The sequence below is a fragment of the Charadrius vociferus genome, unplaced genomic scaffold, assembly GCF_000708025.1.
Source record: "Charadrius vociferus isolate BGI_N301 unplaced genomic scaffold, ASM70802v2 scaffold720, whole genome shotgun sequence".
Classification (NCBI taxonomy): domain Eukaryota; kingdom Metazoa; phylum Chordata; class Aves; order Charadriiformes; family Charadriidae; genus Charadrius; species Charadrius vociferus.
In genome coordinates, this window is record NW_009646598.1 from 630,650 (window position 1) to 648,779 (window position 18,130).

The window sequence follows — 18,130 nt, forward strand, 5'->3', positions numbered from 1 at the left end:
GAGTTTGAGAGCAGGTCCTGTGTTTCCCTGCCTGACCCAGCCTTTAGGATAACAAACAAAACAAATGGGCAAGGATTTCATGTATCTGTTGCCAATGAAAGAGAAGCAAATAATGTAAGTCAACCTATTTCATTTTTTTTCCTTTAAAAATGCTGTGAACAGCCCAACTGTTGTATATTTAGAGAAATGTGGTGTTTCTATAAGTCAGAGAACTTCTAAAATTTTTTGTAGACATCCTTTTTCTCAAATGAATCACCTATTTCAACCTCCTCAATTTGCAGTGATGCGCAAAGCTACTTCTCTTCCTCCTCCCAACCAAAAGGATGTGCCCTGAGGAAGAGTAAAAGCAGGAAAACTTTGTGCTTCCACCCTGGGGCCATACAGTTCCAGGTGTATTGGACATTCCCTCCAGGAGCGTGCAAACCCCAGCCTGCACTCCACTGCCAGAGGGATGGAGAACACAGTACCCACTGTGGCACACCGCTTGGACTCCAGTTCATACTGGGGTTCCAGCACCTCCTGTACGGTGGAACAATTCCATCCAGGCCATGGCGGTCCACCCCACGCAGCCGCAGCCAGACACGGGTCCCTGTAGAGCGTGGTCCTGTGTGCCAAAAACAGAGAGCCCGGGAAAATGAGAGCGCCTGGAGAAACAGCAGGTTGTCTTGACAGCCATCTCTAGAGTACACAACTTGCCCAAAAGATTTTAATTATTTACTATTGCTTGTTTGGATATTATCTGCATGCAGGGTGGGGGTAGATTTTTGGGTTTGTGGTTGTTTTTTTTTTTTTAATAGAGAAATTATGAAAAAACAGTAGAAATTATCCAGGGTGAATTACTATTTCTTTTGAAATAAACAAGCCTCACAAACAACTCACGCTTGTGCACATTTTTTGCTAGTATTATCTCACAAAATATGGAAGTTTTTTTAGAAGTTATCGAGTTCTATCAAGTTTAGAAGTTATCGAGTTCTACTAATTTCTTATTTTCTTTGGATTTAAAGGAGCACGTAAGCGGAGCATAAACTGTAAACAGTTGGGCACTTTTTCTTCTACTTTACCACCTCTTTCGCCCTTAGTTATCTTCAAAAAGAAGAAAAAACAAACCAACCCCAACCCTCAAAAAGCTGTAATCTGTAGCAGCCTAGATTTTAAATTTATTTTCTTTGTATCTTCTTCCCTTTTTAAAAAAAAGTTGTATACAAGCCATAGGCCTGTTCTTTATTTTGGGTTACTATTGGAGAATGGATAGAAGGTTACACACACTCGTGGAATACACAAGGGATATATAATATTCTCAGAAAATAAATGGACGGTGAGTTTGAGAGCAGGTCCTGTGTTTCCCTGCCTGACCCAGCCTTTAGGATAACAAACAAAACAAATGGGCAAGGATTTCATGTATCTGTTGCCAATGAAAGAGAAGCAAATAATGTAAGTCAACCTATTTCATTTTTTTTCCTTTAAAAATGCTGTGAACAGCCCAACTGTTGTATATTTAGAGAAATGTGGTGTTTCTATAAGTCAGAGAACTTCTAAAATTTTTTGTAGACATCCTTTTTCTCAAATGAATCACCTATTTCAACCTCCTCAATTTGCAGTGATGCGCAAAGCTACTTCTCTTCCTCCTCCCAACCAAAAGGATGTGCCCTGCATTTGGAGAGGAACCAGTGTATTTGAAACTTCCTTTTATGGACTGCATCTGATAGTTGTTTTTCAAATTTAAAACATTTTTTTAAGTGTGGATACCAAAGAGCAAAGGATTAAATTCCTTACTTGGGCACTGCAGTAGACTTACTTTAATATTCATTCGTATTTGTAATTTCTGACTTAATTTTTGCTTAACATTTTACATGATAAAGAGCTTTCAGTAGGAGGTATGGTTTAGACAGTGTTATTGTTGTTACCTTGATTTTTAAATGTCAGAGAAGTCACATATCGGTTATGCTACAAAAAGGTCAGTGAGGCTGTGTATAAATTGTGTAGAATTTCACAAAAGGGCAAATCATCTTTTGCAGCTGCCATTGAACAAGACTTAATTTTAATGTTTTGTGGCAAGAGTTCTCCATTAGAAAACAATCATACTAAAGGTCAGTTGGGTAAAGTACTGGAAATGTAAAAGTTAAACTTTGTTTAGAAGTCCCACAATTCAAGGAATAACATACTTTGCAGCTCTGCTTAGGAGTCTGTTGTAATTAATTTACCATGGAATCTTCCCCAAATTATTAACTTTAAAAATCTTACAGTGTACCCAGTTGTACTTTACAAAGCTAAGTGGATTACAAACACAGCTTATCATCACAGACTTATTACTGATGAATCCAAGTTTTAAAACAGTTGTTTATTCAGCTAAGCCAACTGGAATGAATTTAATTTAATTACTTTTGTTCATATGGAACCGGTAATATATTCCACATCAGAAGTGCATCCTTCTAATAAGGAGCAAAATTACTGACTTAGATTTCATGCAACAAAAAAAATTCTCTGAGAACGATGTTTCTTGCTCTAGATTTGGCAGCAAGTTTTGTGCATACATTGCTCTAACAACTGTGCTTATCCTAATTCCGTTAAGAGTTATTCACGCTCATGTTTTAGTTTGATTTATTCACAGTAGCTGCACAAGAACAAGAATTCGGATGGAGACCCCGATTCCTTTGTGTGCAGAATCTTTTCATGCAGTTTTTCTTAGCTAACTGAAAATAATTATGATCATAAATCAAAATGCATTTGTCCTGAATGTCATCTTAACGGGATACTTTAGTGGGAGCTGCTCATTGTTAGAACTTCGTTTGAAACCTTGCAAATAGTAATTTTGGAACTTTCTGTTGCTCTGATAGGTAGTGACTGATTTGGTAGTTCTGGAAAAAAATCAAACCCCTATAGTCCTTTATTTCCAGTAACTTGCAGGAAGTGTAGCATGGAGTACACATTGCTGCTGCTTCTCCACCAGTTAAAATGTTTTCAGTTTTTTTTTTCTTTCATGATATGCAGATGGTAATTAGTCATGTAGTTTTTTCAAGTAAGGAACTATAAAGGGTATCGGTAAGGAATAGCCAGGGAGTCATCTGCTCAAAACAAACACCACAAAGCTCCTGTTTGCTTGTGCAGTTTAACTAAAACATTTTCCTGTGAAACCCATCTGTGTTCCCTGAGCTCTCTGAATCCGCCCGGCAGGAAGGAGGGCTCAGGCTGTTCTTTTGGCAGCAAAGTGCAGGACTGGTTCCCCACGGCTGCTCACACCTTGGGGGGGTAACACCACACGGCTGCGTACTGGTGGGGAAGAGGAAAGGAAGAGTAACCCTGAGCAGGGGAAGAGGAAAGTGTCGTGGTTTAGGCCAAATCGGCTACTGGGGACCTGGAGGACCCCAGATGGGACCGACAGATGCTCTCCTCTACCCCTCTTCAGAGAGAGGGGCAGAGGAGGAAAAAGAGACTTACGAGTTTAGAAGGCTGCCCTGCCGTGAGGTGTCGCCTTAGGTGGCAAAACCCATCCCAGAGAGCTGTCGGCGGGACTTTGCCAGGGGATAGATGGCCCCTTTGAACACAGTGCTGTGACAGCCAGGCTGAAAATCCCTTTCGTGCCTTGGTTTTAGCACCTTAATACATCCGACTGACCGTGTTTTGCCTCCCCCCGCAGCAGGTAAGGGAAAAATAAAATTTTGTATGAAAAGCAGGCCCAGCCCATCTGCGCTGGGGTGTTGATATAACAGCTGTAGCAAGGGGGGCGGAGGAGAAATACTGTTGGAAAAGACGTTTTCAAGGGACTGCAGGGTGCCGTCATTCTCTTGCACACTCCTCAGCGTATGTGATCCTTCTCTTTCTCTCCTGAATTCAGAAATATTCACTTGCAGCGTGATATGTAACCATGAAACGTTTTCCTGCATCACTTTCAGGTTCCAGAACAGTGATGGGGAGGTGAAATACCTGCGTGATGCTGAAGAACTGATTCGGCCAGAGCGGAACACGTTGATTGTGAGCTTCGCAGATTTGGAGCAGTTCAATCAGCAGCTCTCTACCACTATTCAGGAGGAATTTTACAGGTAAAGTGTAGAGATTACCTGAGAGCTGCACAATGCTCCGGTCTCAGGCCCATAACGTCTTATATGTAAAAAACCAAGAGGTTTATCTGCTTTCTGTATCCCGCACACACTTACATTTAAGAATATTTTTCTTTTTTACTGGATAAAAACTTATTTCTTAATGGATTCCATTAGAAAACTCTGGAAACTGTTAGTTAACTAGGCAGTCACATTTATTCTGGTAGAGGTAGATGGTCGGTATGGGAATACAGAATAAACTCTAGAACTTCTTGCTCTGAAAATATTTAATTGAGCCAGTGGCTTATTTTGAGGATCTGCTTCTTAATATAAGGATAAAAATGTGATAGAAGGAGACTTTAAAGTCTGTTTTCAGGCAATAAAGCAAATGGCGTTATTATTATGCAGTAATCTCATATTTAGTATAGTTGGATTAGCTTTTGTGTGTTCTTACGTAACGCGGCAGTAAAAAACAGAACCTGGAATTGTATGATACAAGCCTTTGATGAAGCCTTAAGCAAAGAAGGCATTTTGACAGCTTCTATAAAATTTGAACTTTTTTTCTGTATTTCAGGGTTTACCCTTACCTCTGCCGAGCAGTCAAGACTTTTGCTAGAGACCATGGAAATATTCCTTCAAACAAGGACTTTTATGTTGCATTCCAAGATCTACCTACCAGACACAAGTAAGACGGTTATTAATTCCAGAAACTTGTGCATCTACTGGGGAAAAAGTGTCAAAGCATACTGAAAATGTTTTGGTTATATAGCATGAAATACAGAGTTGACTAATAGGATTGTGAAGAAGTTTCCTGATCTTGTGCAGGATATTTTTTGACACAGTTTTTCATTTGTGAATCATACTCAGGTACTTACATTCATCATATTCCACAAATAAATGTAAATTCTCTAATTCAAAGAAGTGATTTAGAGTATGTTGCTTTTGAAGCACCAGTGGAATAACTTTTGCATTAGTTTGACCTTTAGTATTAATCTAAAAGTTTATGTAAAATCATAAAATGAGAAAATATTCTGGTAACTTTGTTGCTTTGGTCTGTTACAACTGTTCCGTAGTCACAGACTGGAAGAAACTATGTTGCACCTTTGTATTTGGGTCCTACCCCGGGCCTTAAAAATGTCAACTCAAGAATTTGAACTCTATGAATTTCTCTTTTCAACAGAATTCGAGAACTGACGTCAGCAAAAATTGGCTCACTGATGCGTATCAGTGGACAGGTGGTGCGTACACACCCAGTCCATCCTGAACTTGTAAGTGGAACCTTCCTGTGCCTCGACTGCCAGACAGTGATTAAAGATGTGGAACAGCAATTTAAATACACGCAGCCAAACATCTGCAGAAACCCAGTCTGTGCCAATAAAAGGAGATTCCTGCAAAAAAAACTGCTGGACACAAACAAATCAAGATTTGTTGATTTCCAAAAGGTACAGTGGTGAGGCTGAGGAGGACGACAAATGATGGTGTTCTCGTGGTAGTTGAAAGATGTTGTTTGTACTGCTATACACAGAAGATAATTAATTTTGGTTCTGTCAACATCAAGAAAAAACCTCAAGAAAAGGCATTGGAGTTTCTGAAAACAGTTTCTTTTTGTCCATGGAAGGCTTATGTTTAAACTTTTAAGTATCAAAGCGGTTTTTGCATGACATTTATTCTCTAAGTAAGCTACTGAAAGCCCCTGTATTCAAGCCATTGTCAGTCTTCTGTCACAGGTACATCATGTGTAGTTGTTTTATATGAGTGAGAAGAGGTGTCTCTAGTAGCTGCAATGTTTTGCTCTTCCAGATTCATTTACTTTGCCAAATCCTCAGCACATCGCTTCCCACGTGTCAGTCGCGTTAACTGGACTCTTTTGCCCAGAGAGGTTGTTGAGGCCCCATCCCTGGAGGTGTTCAAGGCCAGGCTGGACGTGGATTTGGGCAACCTGGTCTAGTGGGAGGTGTCCCTGCCCATGGCAGGGGGGTTGGAACTCGATGATCTTCAAGGTCCTTTCCAACCTAAACCATTCTATGATTCAAGTTGCTTTTCCTAGACCTCAGAATTGTCATTGTGGCCCCTGTACATCCTCATCTTAGATACTGATTAGTGAAGGTGGTTTTTTTTTGCTTGTTTGTCTTGTTGTAAGAGGGATTTCATGATTGACTTGGATGACAGAAAGCAAATGCTGCTTACTTACTGTATTTCTTGGAAGCTTAGCTTTTGAAGGAGTGTCAGATTTGGTGACATCTGCTAACTGCTTAATATTCTCTCCCTCTGCAGGTTCGCATTCAGGAGACACAGGCCGAGCTGCCACGCGGTAGCATTCCTCGCAGTGTTGAAGTCATCTTGCGTGCAGAAGCAGTGGAGTCTGCTCAGGCAGGTGACAAATGTGACTTCACAGGGTCGCTGATTGTCGTACCCGATGTGTCCCAGCTCTCAACACCAGGTTTGTTGCTACCGCTCATGACCTAGATGCCTAGATGACACATCCCTCCTACTTGTTCTGGGAACTGCTGTTCTGACTCCCACTTTAATGACAGGGGTGCGTGCGGAAACCGGCTCCCGGGTGAGCGGGACAGAGGGCTATGAAACCGAAGGCATCCGAGGACTTCGTGCCCTTGGAGTCAGAGAGCTGTCATATAAGCTAGTCTTTCTGGCTTGTTACGTTGCACCAACAAATCCACGGGTGAGTGAGAAAATAGATTTAAAGGTCTTGATTTCTGCTCTGTACGGTTTTATCTCAAATTAGGGAGTGGGAATGGGTAAAGATTTAAACATGTATTTGTACCGCCTTCCTTTGCATTTTGAGTATCTTTATATTCTGATGGGATTTATATAGCAAGTTTTTTTTTCTTGGGTTTATTGTTTATAGCAGTTTACACAGATGTGATTATTTACCAATGTTGCCACTTTATTCTAAACGGTCCCTTTATTTCCATGCAGCTTTCATCCATTTCTGCAGCATTTCCTTTTCCTCCAAGAAATCCTATTGCTTCATTTTTTCACAGGGAAAACAACGATCCTTCTTGTTCCACCTGATTTATCACATAACATCTTAGGATGTAACTACAACATAATAAGTAATACTAAGTATAGCTGGGGTTTAGCATGGTATGATATTTTAATCTATAATTCTACTAGCAGCTTCACCATCACATAGCATAAAAATAGTGTCTGTTTTCTGGGTGTAGAAGTTTCCTGCCTCATTCCAGAGTAATGAGAGACCTTGTAAATTCCAGTTAATGAAGAATGCTTACAAAGGCAAATTTTAGCCAGAGGAAGCCATACTGGTTTGCTCTCTTTTTAATCTCTGGACAAGCATTTCTCCTGGGTTTTTCTCACTAACTGAAGTTATACTCCATTGATTTTGTCCCCTAGGAAATTGTCTATTGGTTTTTAAAGGTATAAGGTGATGAGCTTCCTTAGCCTAAGGTCAGCTTTTCTGAGTGTGTTCTTCCCACTCAGCTTACAGAGCAAGTGTGTGTAACCTCCTGTCTGCAGTACTCACATTCGGTAGTGACCATGTTAATGACTTTTATTCCTTTTATTTCTTTCTATTTCCTTTGTTTAGTTTGGTGGAAAAGAGCTCCGAGATGAGGAACAGACTGCAGAAAGCATTAAAAACCAAATGTCTGTGAAAGAGTGGGAAAAGGTGTTTGAAATGAGCCAAGATAAGAACCTTTACCATAATCTGTGCACCAGCCTCTTCCCCACTATTCATGGTATGAGTCCAGTTGTTGCCTCAGAGAGGGAAGGTTTCATCATTCTTCTTGATGTCTGGGTAGTGCCATTTTGGGAAAGATCGAGAGCCCTATGCCAGCTACCACAAATTCCCCCCTCCAGCACTGGTTATGCTAGAAAAGGAGAACCTCTTTCCTGAGAACTTTCTGTGTTTAATCATTAAGGCCTGCAAGACTACTCAGAATGGTTGGTTTTCTTATTGGGTGATCTACTACTAAACCCTACAGTTGATAGCTGGATATAAGCTTTAATTTTTCTGGGTGTCCTTCAAAAGATTTAAGGGTTCCAAATATTTGTATGCTGTTGTGCACGTGTGTGTGTGTGTATGTGTTTATGTTTGCAGTTGTTTCTGGCTCGGAGCTAGTTTGAGGACTTGGGTTGGTAATGTCTGAAAAGTTTGATCAGCTGAATTTGGTCCATATTCTGAGCCGCTATAGCATAAAGGAGTTCTGCTCCTTTCTGAGTCATTCTTCCCTGAAACTGTATGAAGCACATAAATGCAGTTTTAGTGGATGTTTAGCAAATAGGTAAATTCTGAGCAGATGCGCCTAAATGCTCTAAAATTCTAGTGGGCTGAAGGTTTTTTTTAAATAGGAAAACCGTGGTGTTTTCTTTGGATTTTCAGTTGAGTGTCTTTTCTGTGGCAGGTAATGATGAAGTGAAACGTGGGGTTCTGCTGATGCTTTTTGGAGGAGTTCCTAAGACCACTTCAGAAGGCACTTCATTGCGTGGGGACATCAATGTTTGTGTTGTTGGTGATCCAAGTACAGCCAAGAGTCAATTTCTAAAGTAAGCATGTCATTAAAATTCAGTATTTAAATATTGTCCAGTGTGACTAGACCTATAAATATGTACTGTGCCTTCTCTATGTTAAACAGAAGAAAGGAAAGTGAAATATTTGAGAACATTTTCCAGGAATTATTTGGATGTGGTTGAATTGCTTGAATAGGGCTGAAGCAAACTCAACAAGCCCCTGTGGTAATAATAAAAAATGAATTAAGACTTTTTTTTTTGTTCTTTAGTTATGAAAGTATGGATTTCCAAATATTTTCAGAAGACATCGAATATTAAAAATAGAAAAATTTATTGCATATCTTAAAATATCAGAGATGAAAATTTTTTTTTCTTTTCTATTTTTAGCTTAGTCTAAATTGGTAGGTCCCAACACTTTGGACAAATAGACAGCTATTAACCCTTAAAAATAATTATGAAATAATTATGTTTTGTGCTACATCTTATGCTATAATGCTTTTTTATTTGAAAGTCTATTTAATATGGTTTTATTTTATTATGCTGCTCATTTACTTCTGCATTGTTCTTCATGAAACTGAGGTCCTTCAACAACTGCAACTCAGAAATATAGAGGCACCACAAAAGCTGCCTTAGGCTGCCTGTGGTCAGTCTTGCTGCTTCCTGCTATGAAGCTATTTGTTCCCCTGTGCTGACATTTACCTGACCTGCAAGGAGCTGTGTTAGTTTGTGAAATCATCAAAAAACTTGTGGAAGGGGGTCTGCATGTTTTTTTCTGCTGGTGTAACCACAGGTGAATAACGGGCCTGTGATAGACTGCAGTTGGATAAGGATTAATTTCCAAGGCTTGCTCAAACATCATTAGAGGTGGGATGGCCTACCTAAATATTAATTGCTTCCTGAAGGAAGAGACAAGTCCTGGCTGAGAGGTTGAAAGCAACACTGCATTACAGTTACCTTGTTTCTGCAGGTTTTAATCTGACTTTTTAAAGTTTGTGCAAAACAATTCCTCACTGTTATTTCTCTCCATAGGCATGTGGACGAGTTCAGTCCTCGTGCTGTGTATACCAGTGGAAAAGCCTCCAGTGCTGCTGGTCTAACAGCGGCTGTTGTAAAAGATGAAGAGTCTCATGAATTTGTCATTGAAGCTGGAGCACTGATGCTGGCAGATAACGTGAGTCCAGGAACTAGAGAGGTTCCTGCATCCCTGGAATTGTTTTGATGATTGACCCAAATTGTCTCAATGGTGCTTTTTTTGCCAAAGTTGATTGAATTTGAGTAACAATATTTTTTATTCTTCTGCTGCAGGGGGTTTGTTGTATTGATGAATTTGACAAAATGGACGTGCGGGATCAAGTAGCCATTCATGAAGCGATGGAGCAGCAGACTATATCCATTACTAAAGCAGGAGTAAAGGTAGCTTGCGCTTTCCTCTGCTTGCGTGGTCTGTATGATCACCCGACTGGTTGTTGCATGTACTGCTCAAGCATCATCAGGCAAACTTCCGTGTCAGCTCTGCAGCTGCCTCCCTGTGGCAGGAGAGAGAACACTTATCTGAAAAGTTTTTGTGCTGCACGACCTAGAAAGAATCAGAAATGTTACCGAAATGAAAAAAGAGATAGTAGCGGGTAGGAAACAGAAAATGGAAAAATCCTAACCTTGAAGTAGCCTCAAAAGAGGATATAGATTTATGTGTATTTGTAGAAGTAAAGTGTGTATTTGCACTGTTAAAAACAAGTGTTGTGAAAAGCAGTTTTAAGGCCTTGTTTCAGTATTGTTGGCAAGAGTGTAGCAATGTTAAATATTGATTCATCAAACTGTGTCTTGGGGCAGAGAGCTGTTGGGAAAGGGCTGGGTAGAAGAGTTTGGGCTCTTGAGGAGAGATTGTTGTAATACCTCCATTGAAACTCCATCTAGAAGATGTTATGCTGACCCATTTGAATTGCAATGAGTTGATTTAGTAGATGGTCACAGATATAATTTTTTTTTTTTTAATAATTTATTTGTTTTCATTGTCAGGCTACCCTGAATGCCAGGACCTCTATTTTGGCTGCAGCAAACCCAGTTGGTGGGCGCTATGACAGATCCAAGTCACTGAAACAGAATATAAACCTGTCAGCTCCCATCATGTCTCGCTTTGATCTCTTCTTCATCCTTGTGGATGAATGTAATGAGGTAATTTTAAGGAATTGTAGAATAATTTATGTCAGAAAAGACTTCTGGAGGTCTCTAGTCTAACCTCCTGCTCAAAGCAGATCATTGAGAACAGGTTGCCAAGACCTTGATCTGGTGAGTTTTGAATATCTCCAAGGATGGAGATTCTACAGCCTCTATAGGCCCCTACTGCAAAGTTTGACAACTCTCATATGTTTAAAAAATAGTAACTTTTTTGTCTAATAAGAATTTTTCATGGTTCAGTTTGTGTTGGTTGCCTCTTGTCAATCTCTACTTCTAAGAACAACCTGGCTCCGTCACATCTATACTTACCAACGAGGCAGTTTTCTAGTTGAACAGACCAAGTTCTTTCAGCCTCTCCTCATACATCATGTGCTCCTGCCCTCTGACCATCTTGGTAGCCCTCTGAAATTTTAGGTGAAGCTCAATTCATGAGAGTGTCTTGCTTCTGCTTTGCTCCTCTGTCTGCAAAGTTAAAAGCTGGCAGTACAAATTTGAACATGCTCTGCTGAATACAAAGATACTGCCTTTTCATCTTGTAGTGATTTGACCTGCAAACTTAAAACCATCAGTCATTTTTACAAGTCGCTGGTCACTAAGGCTAAGACTGCTACCACCTGTCTATGTGGCATTTGCCTTGGGAACGCATGAGATACAGAGATTAATGTTGGTTCAGTGCTTTTCTCTCTACTGTATTGCTCAAAGTGATTATTCTAATTGAGAAGGGACTGATGAAAGAGACAGGGTAGGCTGAAAAGGAAGAAAGCAGTTCCCACGCTGTAAAGTGCTGCTTTCTGCCTGTTTTATGGCTAACTTGTAACACAGGAGCATTCCAAAGGTTATAAATCCTAAAACTGCCTTTTATCCCTTCTCTGCTGTGTTTCCTTGTATTAAAAACCTCCAGGGCATTCTCCTGGGTCTTCTGGCAGAGAGTCTGGCTTCTGGAAAGAATAGCCATGAGGAGTGCAAGTGAGGGAAGGGAGTGGGAAGGAAGAATATAGCTGTTATTTTGATATTTGGTTGATGTTGTGAAAGTGATCTGACAGAGCAATAATATCCCAGGTTACAGATTACGCTATCGCCAGACGCATAGTCGATCTGCATTCCAGAGTGGAAGAATCTGTTGATCGTGTCTATTCATTAGATGATATCAGAAGGTATCTGCTGTTTGCAAGACAGTTTAAACCAAAGGTAATTCTACTTTCTTACATAAGTTGCTCTGGATGAGATGATCCAAAGGAATAGTCACTCTGTATCATGCTTTTTTCCAGCAAATGCAAAGACACTTACTGTAGTGTTCTCTCAAGAAAGGAGCCGTAAACTCAGTTATTATCTAGAAACATAGCATATTTTGGAACCATGTACTCTTTTTTTTTTTTTTTTTTTTTTTTAAAACTGCATAAACCCAGCCAGCCTAGATGAGACTGTTATAATCAGTAGTCTTAACCACTTTGGTGGCAGTTCTTAAACTCTGTCTAGAACAACTGAGGGGTCATTTCATAGTTTTTTCATGCCTTAAGGGCATGGGTTATTCAACACGGCTGCTGCAGAGAGTTTTGTATTTTCTTGACTTAGTGCTCAATCAAACAGTTTGTTTGGCTTTATTTAAAAAGAGTATTGTTCCTCAATATTTCTTTGCTTTTTGTGTAGTAAAATACAGGATATGGGAAACTGCTCAAAGTAGAAATTTTTGTGGTCTATCCAAATAGCAGCTTGGAAGGGCTGTGTGTTAGATTTTTGAGAAGTTCTTCTAACGTAGTTCTTTTCAAATGGAATGGGAGGACACCCTCCCTCATAGACACTTGCAAACTCCTATTTCATTTCCAGGTGGGGGGGAGTTTGATTTCCAGTTGGATCTGTGTATGCACAGATAGACTCAGGTTAAAAAGCACGTACACAAAGCTGTAGTTGGTGTTGGTATGTTGAATGTATGCTTGTGTGTGTGTTTGCATGCAGAATGAAAGGTAAATAAACGTAGAACAAACTAGTAGAGACAGGCATGAAGCAAGTTGGTGGAACAGAAAAATAAAAATGATCAAAAATAATTGATGCATCAATGTACTTATACTTATTGTAATATCATTGTTACTGTAATCATTTTTACAGTATAATTTTAACATAATATGATTGTCATTATTTTTATGTATAGTATGTGTATAGCATAGAATATTTCAGAGAAAAGCAGTAGCTAGTACAGAAAAGTCTGGGAACTGCCAATCTAGTGTAAGAAACATAAACTTTAATACTTCTAACATGGCAAACTGTCATACTGTCTCATGTCCCAAAGATATCTAAGGAGTCTGAGGACTTTATAGTGGAACAGTATAAACGACTACGGCAGCGTGATGGCTCTGGAGTGACAAAGTCGTCCTGGAGAATCACAGTGCGACAGTTGGAGAGCATGATTCGGCTGTCTGAAGCTATGGCCCGTATGCACTGCTGTGATGAGGTATCAGCTTTTTGATGAAAGTTTGTGTAAACGTTTATAAAAATGTTGTGGGAGTTCTGGCTTTGCTATTTGACTATGGTACTGTACATATTTAAATCCTGTGGGTGACGAGGAGAGTTTGGATCATGTTTTCACTTGTGATGTGGTCATACTCGGTCTGAATTTCTATGCCAGAAATACTGTTTTTAAGGTATGTCTTGTAAAACTGAGATCAGCTATTCCAAACTGAGAACATGCATGGTTTTGCATTCCAGTTATATCAGCACTCTCAGTCTGTTACCTGTCAAATCACGACAAAGAGGAAGAACAATCATCTATTAGTATCAGCCAGGGCTGTTGGCAGTGTCTCACTCCTAATCTTGCATAGTTTGTAATCTCTCACAGCTCTAGAGCTTCCACCTGCAATCTAAAAAGCCAACGGTAGTTTGTAATCTCTCACAGCTCTCTTCCACCTGCAATCTAAAAAGCCAACGCTCATCAAAGTGCCTGAACCCTTCGAAGAGTACTTGTATTTGTGATGTGAGCTTGTCCTCATGTCAACCAACATTGGAACACATACTGTGTTATGGCTATTAACTGTAGTATGACTATTATTCATCTAGTCCCTGCTTTAAAACTCAGTAGGCTTTTTGAAATGTTGATTAGGGTTAGGTGACACATGCAGTGATAAAAACTTGTTCACTGGTTGTTTAAGAAGGACACCAGTTGAGTTCTTTTTAATTAAATTCAGCTTGTAAAGAAACAGGTAGCTTTGAGCTTATGGCTCAGCCAGAGATTATTTTTTTTCAGCTTTTGCTTTTCAATTGCAGAGGAGAGTCTCATTAATTACCATTTTTTTTCATATTGTCTCTGTCCAGACCCATTTCTTTCATGTTTTTTGCTCCACTGATCTTTCTTCAAAATGTTCTTGGCTTAAGTAAAAATTTTATCGACTCCACATGATTGCTAAAGCCTGAAAAATTCCTCAGGCTGCTTATTCCCTCCATAACCTTGTGTGAACTCTGAGTACTTACAGTGGGGTATAATTTGACTTGTAGAGTCTTTACTGCTTGGGATTAATCAGGTGAGATGGGTAGAAAGACCCTTTGACAGTCAGGGGTGAGTTACTGGAGCTGTTGGGGGGGGGCGGAAAGCTTTTAACACTAGGAGAACCACTATGCCTATTTAATACATGTTTTTTTGAAATCTTTCCCAGGTTCACCCAAAACATGTGAAGGAAGCTTTCAGGCTTTTAAATAAGTCCATCATTAGAGTTGAGACTCCTGACATCAATTTAGACCAAGACGATGAACAACAAATGGAGGATCAAGAGGACCAAGAGGGAGTCAATGGTAAAGTACATGTAGAGATTTTTTTCAGAGAGGAAAGTACTTCTATCCTTCACCGCTTACCTTGTTTGAGTATATGCTTCTCTGCAGTTTCTCAACTATTTCTCATCTAATAGCATCTAGGAATCTTGACTCCCATTCTTAACTCTCTTAATTCTTCAGCTTCCTTGTGGGTCCGCTCACCTGGCTGGTCAATGGAACACTTTTCAGTGGCTCAAAGTATTAAACAGTTAAAAGATGTTGCAGATTTAAACCTGGGCATGTGTCCAAACAGGTGAGGCAGAAGCTCCAGCTGGGGCCAATGGTCTTGTCAATGGGATCAATGGCCATTCTGAGGACATGAACAAGGATGCTGCACCCAAAGCTTCTCTTAGACTGGGCTTCTCTGAGTATCGACGAATTTCTAATCTCCTCGTGCTGCACCTCAGGAAAGCAGAAGAAGGTAAGAATTTGTTTATTAAAAAAATGGTAGACCCTGAGTTGTGTTGCCATGTGTGCATTGGCTCTTTACTAAAACAAATTCACCTGAACCTCACAAGGGAGTTTTTGAGCTGCGAAGAAAGCTGTATCTTTCAGACACTTTAGAGAGAAAGGGCTTGAGCATGTCATGTATTAAAAAATTTGGATAGAAGGTTGTGATCACAGATCCTTGAGCAACGGTTGCCACTTCCTCCTGTGCATTTTTCAGTGTTAGTTTCGTAAATATTACTGTGTGAGTAAAATCTTTGCTGCTTAGCACCCTGAAGTACTTTAGACATGTTAAAGAGTAACCTCTGTAGAGGTTCACAAACTTGCTGCTCTGAGTCAACTAATCCCGCTGTGCTGCTGAGGTTCGGCACAGGCAGCTGCATCAGTACAGGGAGCAATTGTTACTACATCTTAGGCTGTTGCACTTGGGATTTTCACTCCTGCCAAGACACCAGGCTTGTTAGGTCAGGTGTGACTCTCTACACATGTGGCTATACTACATCTGATGATAGGAATATGGCTTTGTGGACTTTCTAGCTCTGGTATTGTAGTCATTTGTCAAAACCTGCTAAATCAAGGAGCATGTCAACAGAGCAGATCCAGAAAAGGATTTGTAGCATATGCTGGTTTAACCTAGCTAGAATAGTCGGCAGAAATGAAAACTGTAGCAAAATCTTTAATGTATGCCAGCAACCACAGCCTAAAGTATATACTTAACCAATTTTTCCTGATGGCTGTATCCTGTCTTGGGGAGAGAAAATGTTTCAGTTGCAGTGAGGCTGTTCCTGTGATGAAATGCAGCAGATGTCTGATGGCACACACCAATGCTACAAAGCTTTTGGATGAGTGCAGAAACTACAATATCTGTTCAAACAGCTGAGTATTTGTAGAAGGATGACCTCCTCAGCATTGGATGACAGTGATTTTCTTTTGCCCTTAGAGGAAAGTTCTGTTAACTCCTTGCAACTGCTTTTTCTTGAAGCTGAAGGCAGTTGCTAGACTGCTCATTTTAAGTTGTAAGCCACATGGATGCATAGAACTGAAAGCTCCAATTCTCAATCCAGATATCTCTAGTTAAACTGTGATAAAACAGCCTTCTGTACAAAACATGCTGATTTAAGAAACAGAAGAAAGTCTGATGAGCTCTTGCATGTTTCTCTCTTCAGCATTGTAGATGTTAACATAGAAATCCTTTTCTCTTACGGTTTGAGTGGTATCTTACTGCTGCTGTTTATGCAAATTATTTTCTTTACAGAAGAGGACGATTCATCATTAAAGAAGAGTGAACTTATTAATTGGTATCTAAAGGAAATTGAATCTGAAATAGAATCTGAAGAAGAACTAATAAATAAAAAGAAGATCATAGAGAGAGTCATTCACCGACTTACGCATTATGTATGTATAGAGATGTGTGGATAGTGAAAAAGGGTTTTAACTTACATAGTGCAACGATTCATTTTTAATAGAATACATTGCTAATTAGAGAAATCTGTTTTGCGCTTCCATATTATTGACTGATGCAGTATAAGTATCGTCTTTGTTTAATATATTTTAAAAATAATTATAGAGAAAACGCTGAAATAAATTAGAGATGTGCATAGGTGAATGTTCAAAGCACCATATTATGTTCCTATAGAATTGTAAGTGGTATTTTTTTGTAGTTCTATAGTGTTAGTTATACCTTAGGATACAGAAATGCTAACATTCAATAGATAGCTTTAAGTCACGGGAGCACTAGGGCAGTTTGGAGGAAGAAGTATGAAAATATAAAATACTTCTTATATTTAAAGGTACAAATCCACTAGATTGAAGTGTTCCCAGAAAGTGTACAACATATAGGAGATTTCCACTGAACATAGTTGTTAGGATTAGGAACCTATTAAAGAGGGAATTCACAATTAAAAGGGTTAAATAATTCATCAGTAAGAGGTGCTACCAGTTTAAAAAGGAGATGCCTTTCAAAAAGTACAAACAAACCTTTCTTGTTCTTGTTTAAATACAAATTTTTGTCTGTTGCAGGACCACATTCTAATAGAACTGTCCCAGTCGGGACTGAGAGGATCCAGAGAAGAGGAAACTTTTGATGAGGATCCATACCTGGTTGTCAACCCAAACTATCTGCTGGAAGACTAAGGGCTGAGAACTGGACTGTAGAACTGACTAGTTACATGTTGAAAAATGCATTATTCTCTGCATTTTTGCTATGGTTGCTGTATAGCTAACATCTTAAATTCATATGAATGCTTTACTGTGGAATGTGCCAATGTGCAATTAGCAGTACACGATTGCTCATTTACACTGAGCATACTTGGGAAATTTTTAAAGAAATGACACACATATATTACTTTTGTCATTAATTCTGGGTTTCTGTTTTAAATGAGGAATTTTGCATTGTTCTATTGTATTTAGTAAACTTTTTATGCTATAGGTTTTTACTGCTTTTCTTATTAACATAAATAAAAGATAATTAAATGTCTGGAGATCTCTGGGGGTGGATTTGTTGTCACTTGTATGTGGGATTGCTATTTTCTATGCCTATGCTTTAAGGCTGAAAAAATGGTGATCTAAATGCTTAATGTCTTAAGAAAGATTAAATTTCCTGGATGACAGATGCTGGTTTTCAAGAATTTTTTTCAACATCTAGTAATGAGAAACTCTGCTTCTCTTTCTTTTTAGATGGACTAAAGATGTGTATGCTCCTGTGGCATATGTAAAATAAATAATTGAAAATAGCCAAGCCCAAAGCAAGGCTTTAAGTCAGGAGGTCAGAAAGCCCCATCTTCATGAATGTCTTGACTTGTAAGTGAATTGAAAACTGCCATAATCTGTGAGGGATTTTTAAGGCTAAATTTGTGAACTTGTTTGTAGATTTTTCTATACAAATGTTTTACTGAAATTTCTTTTGTTCTCAAATATTTGCTGTATGCTATGGGATTATTAAATAATCTATTAAGAATTAAAAATACATGAATATTTATCATGTCAATCTGATACCAGCACCTAAGAAACATTTGCAATAGCATGAAGGATGGAACAGCTATCTATTTTCTTGTCTTCTTCTATTGTCTTCTTCCAGTTAGTCTCTCCCAGCTTTGGAAAGATTACCTCAGTCTAACGAAGCATATCATTAAAGATTACAGTTACATTTATGGAAGGGAAGGAATCATAAATATTTTTCACCAAGAACGCTG

General features: G+C 39.2%; 1 protein-coding gene across 1 annotated transcript; it reads left to right on the top strand.

Annotated features, from left to right (window-relative positions):
* The first annotated feature begins 548 nt into the window (after nt 1–548).
* Nucleotides 549–17,246, top strand: MCM6 (minichromosome maintenance complex component 6). Its single transcript, XM_009886727.1, has 17 exons — nt 549–601; nt 3,891–4,037; nt 4,609–4,719; nt 5,215–5,476; nt 6,309–6,474; nt 6,569–6,714; nt 7,600–7,750; nt 8,417–8,558; nt 9,552–9,693; nt 9,828–9,935; nt 10,539–10,694; nt 11,757–11,885; nt 12,982–13,143; nt 14,339–14,474; nt 14,746–14,913; nt 16,195–16,334; nt 16,959–17,246. The coding sequence occupies exons 1-17, from the start codon at nt 549–551 to the stop codon at nt 17,070–17,072; spliced, it is 2,433 nt and encodes an 810-aa protein (XP_009885029.1). The 3' UTR covers nt 17,073–17,246.
* Nucleotides 17,247–18,130: the final 884 nt, after the last annotated feature.

Bases quoted from the DNA above. Each gene is read 5' to 3' on its own strand.
- MCM6 (XM_009886727.1), top strand. From the start codon at position 549: ATGGCGGTCCACCCCACGCAGCCGCAGCCAGACACGGGTCCCTGTAGA. The intron at 7,751-8,416 runs GTATGAGTCCAG...TTTCTGTGGCAG, and splicing joins CCTCTTCCCCACTATTCATG to GTAATGATGAAGTGAAACGT. The intron at 10,695-11,756 runs GTAATTTTAAGG...ATAATATCCCAG, and splicing joins TTGTGGATGAATGTAATGAG to GTTACAGATTACGCTATCGC.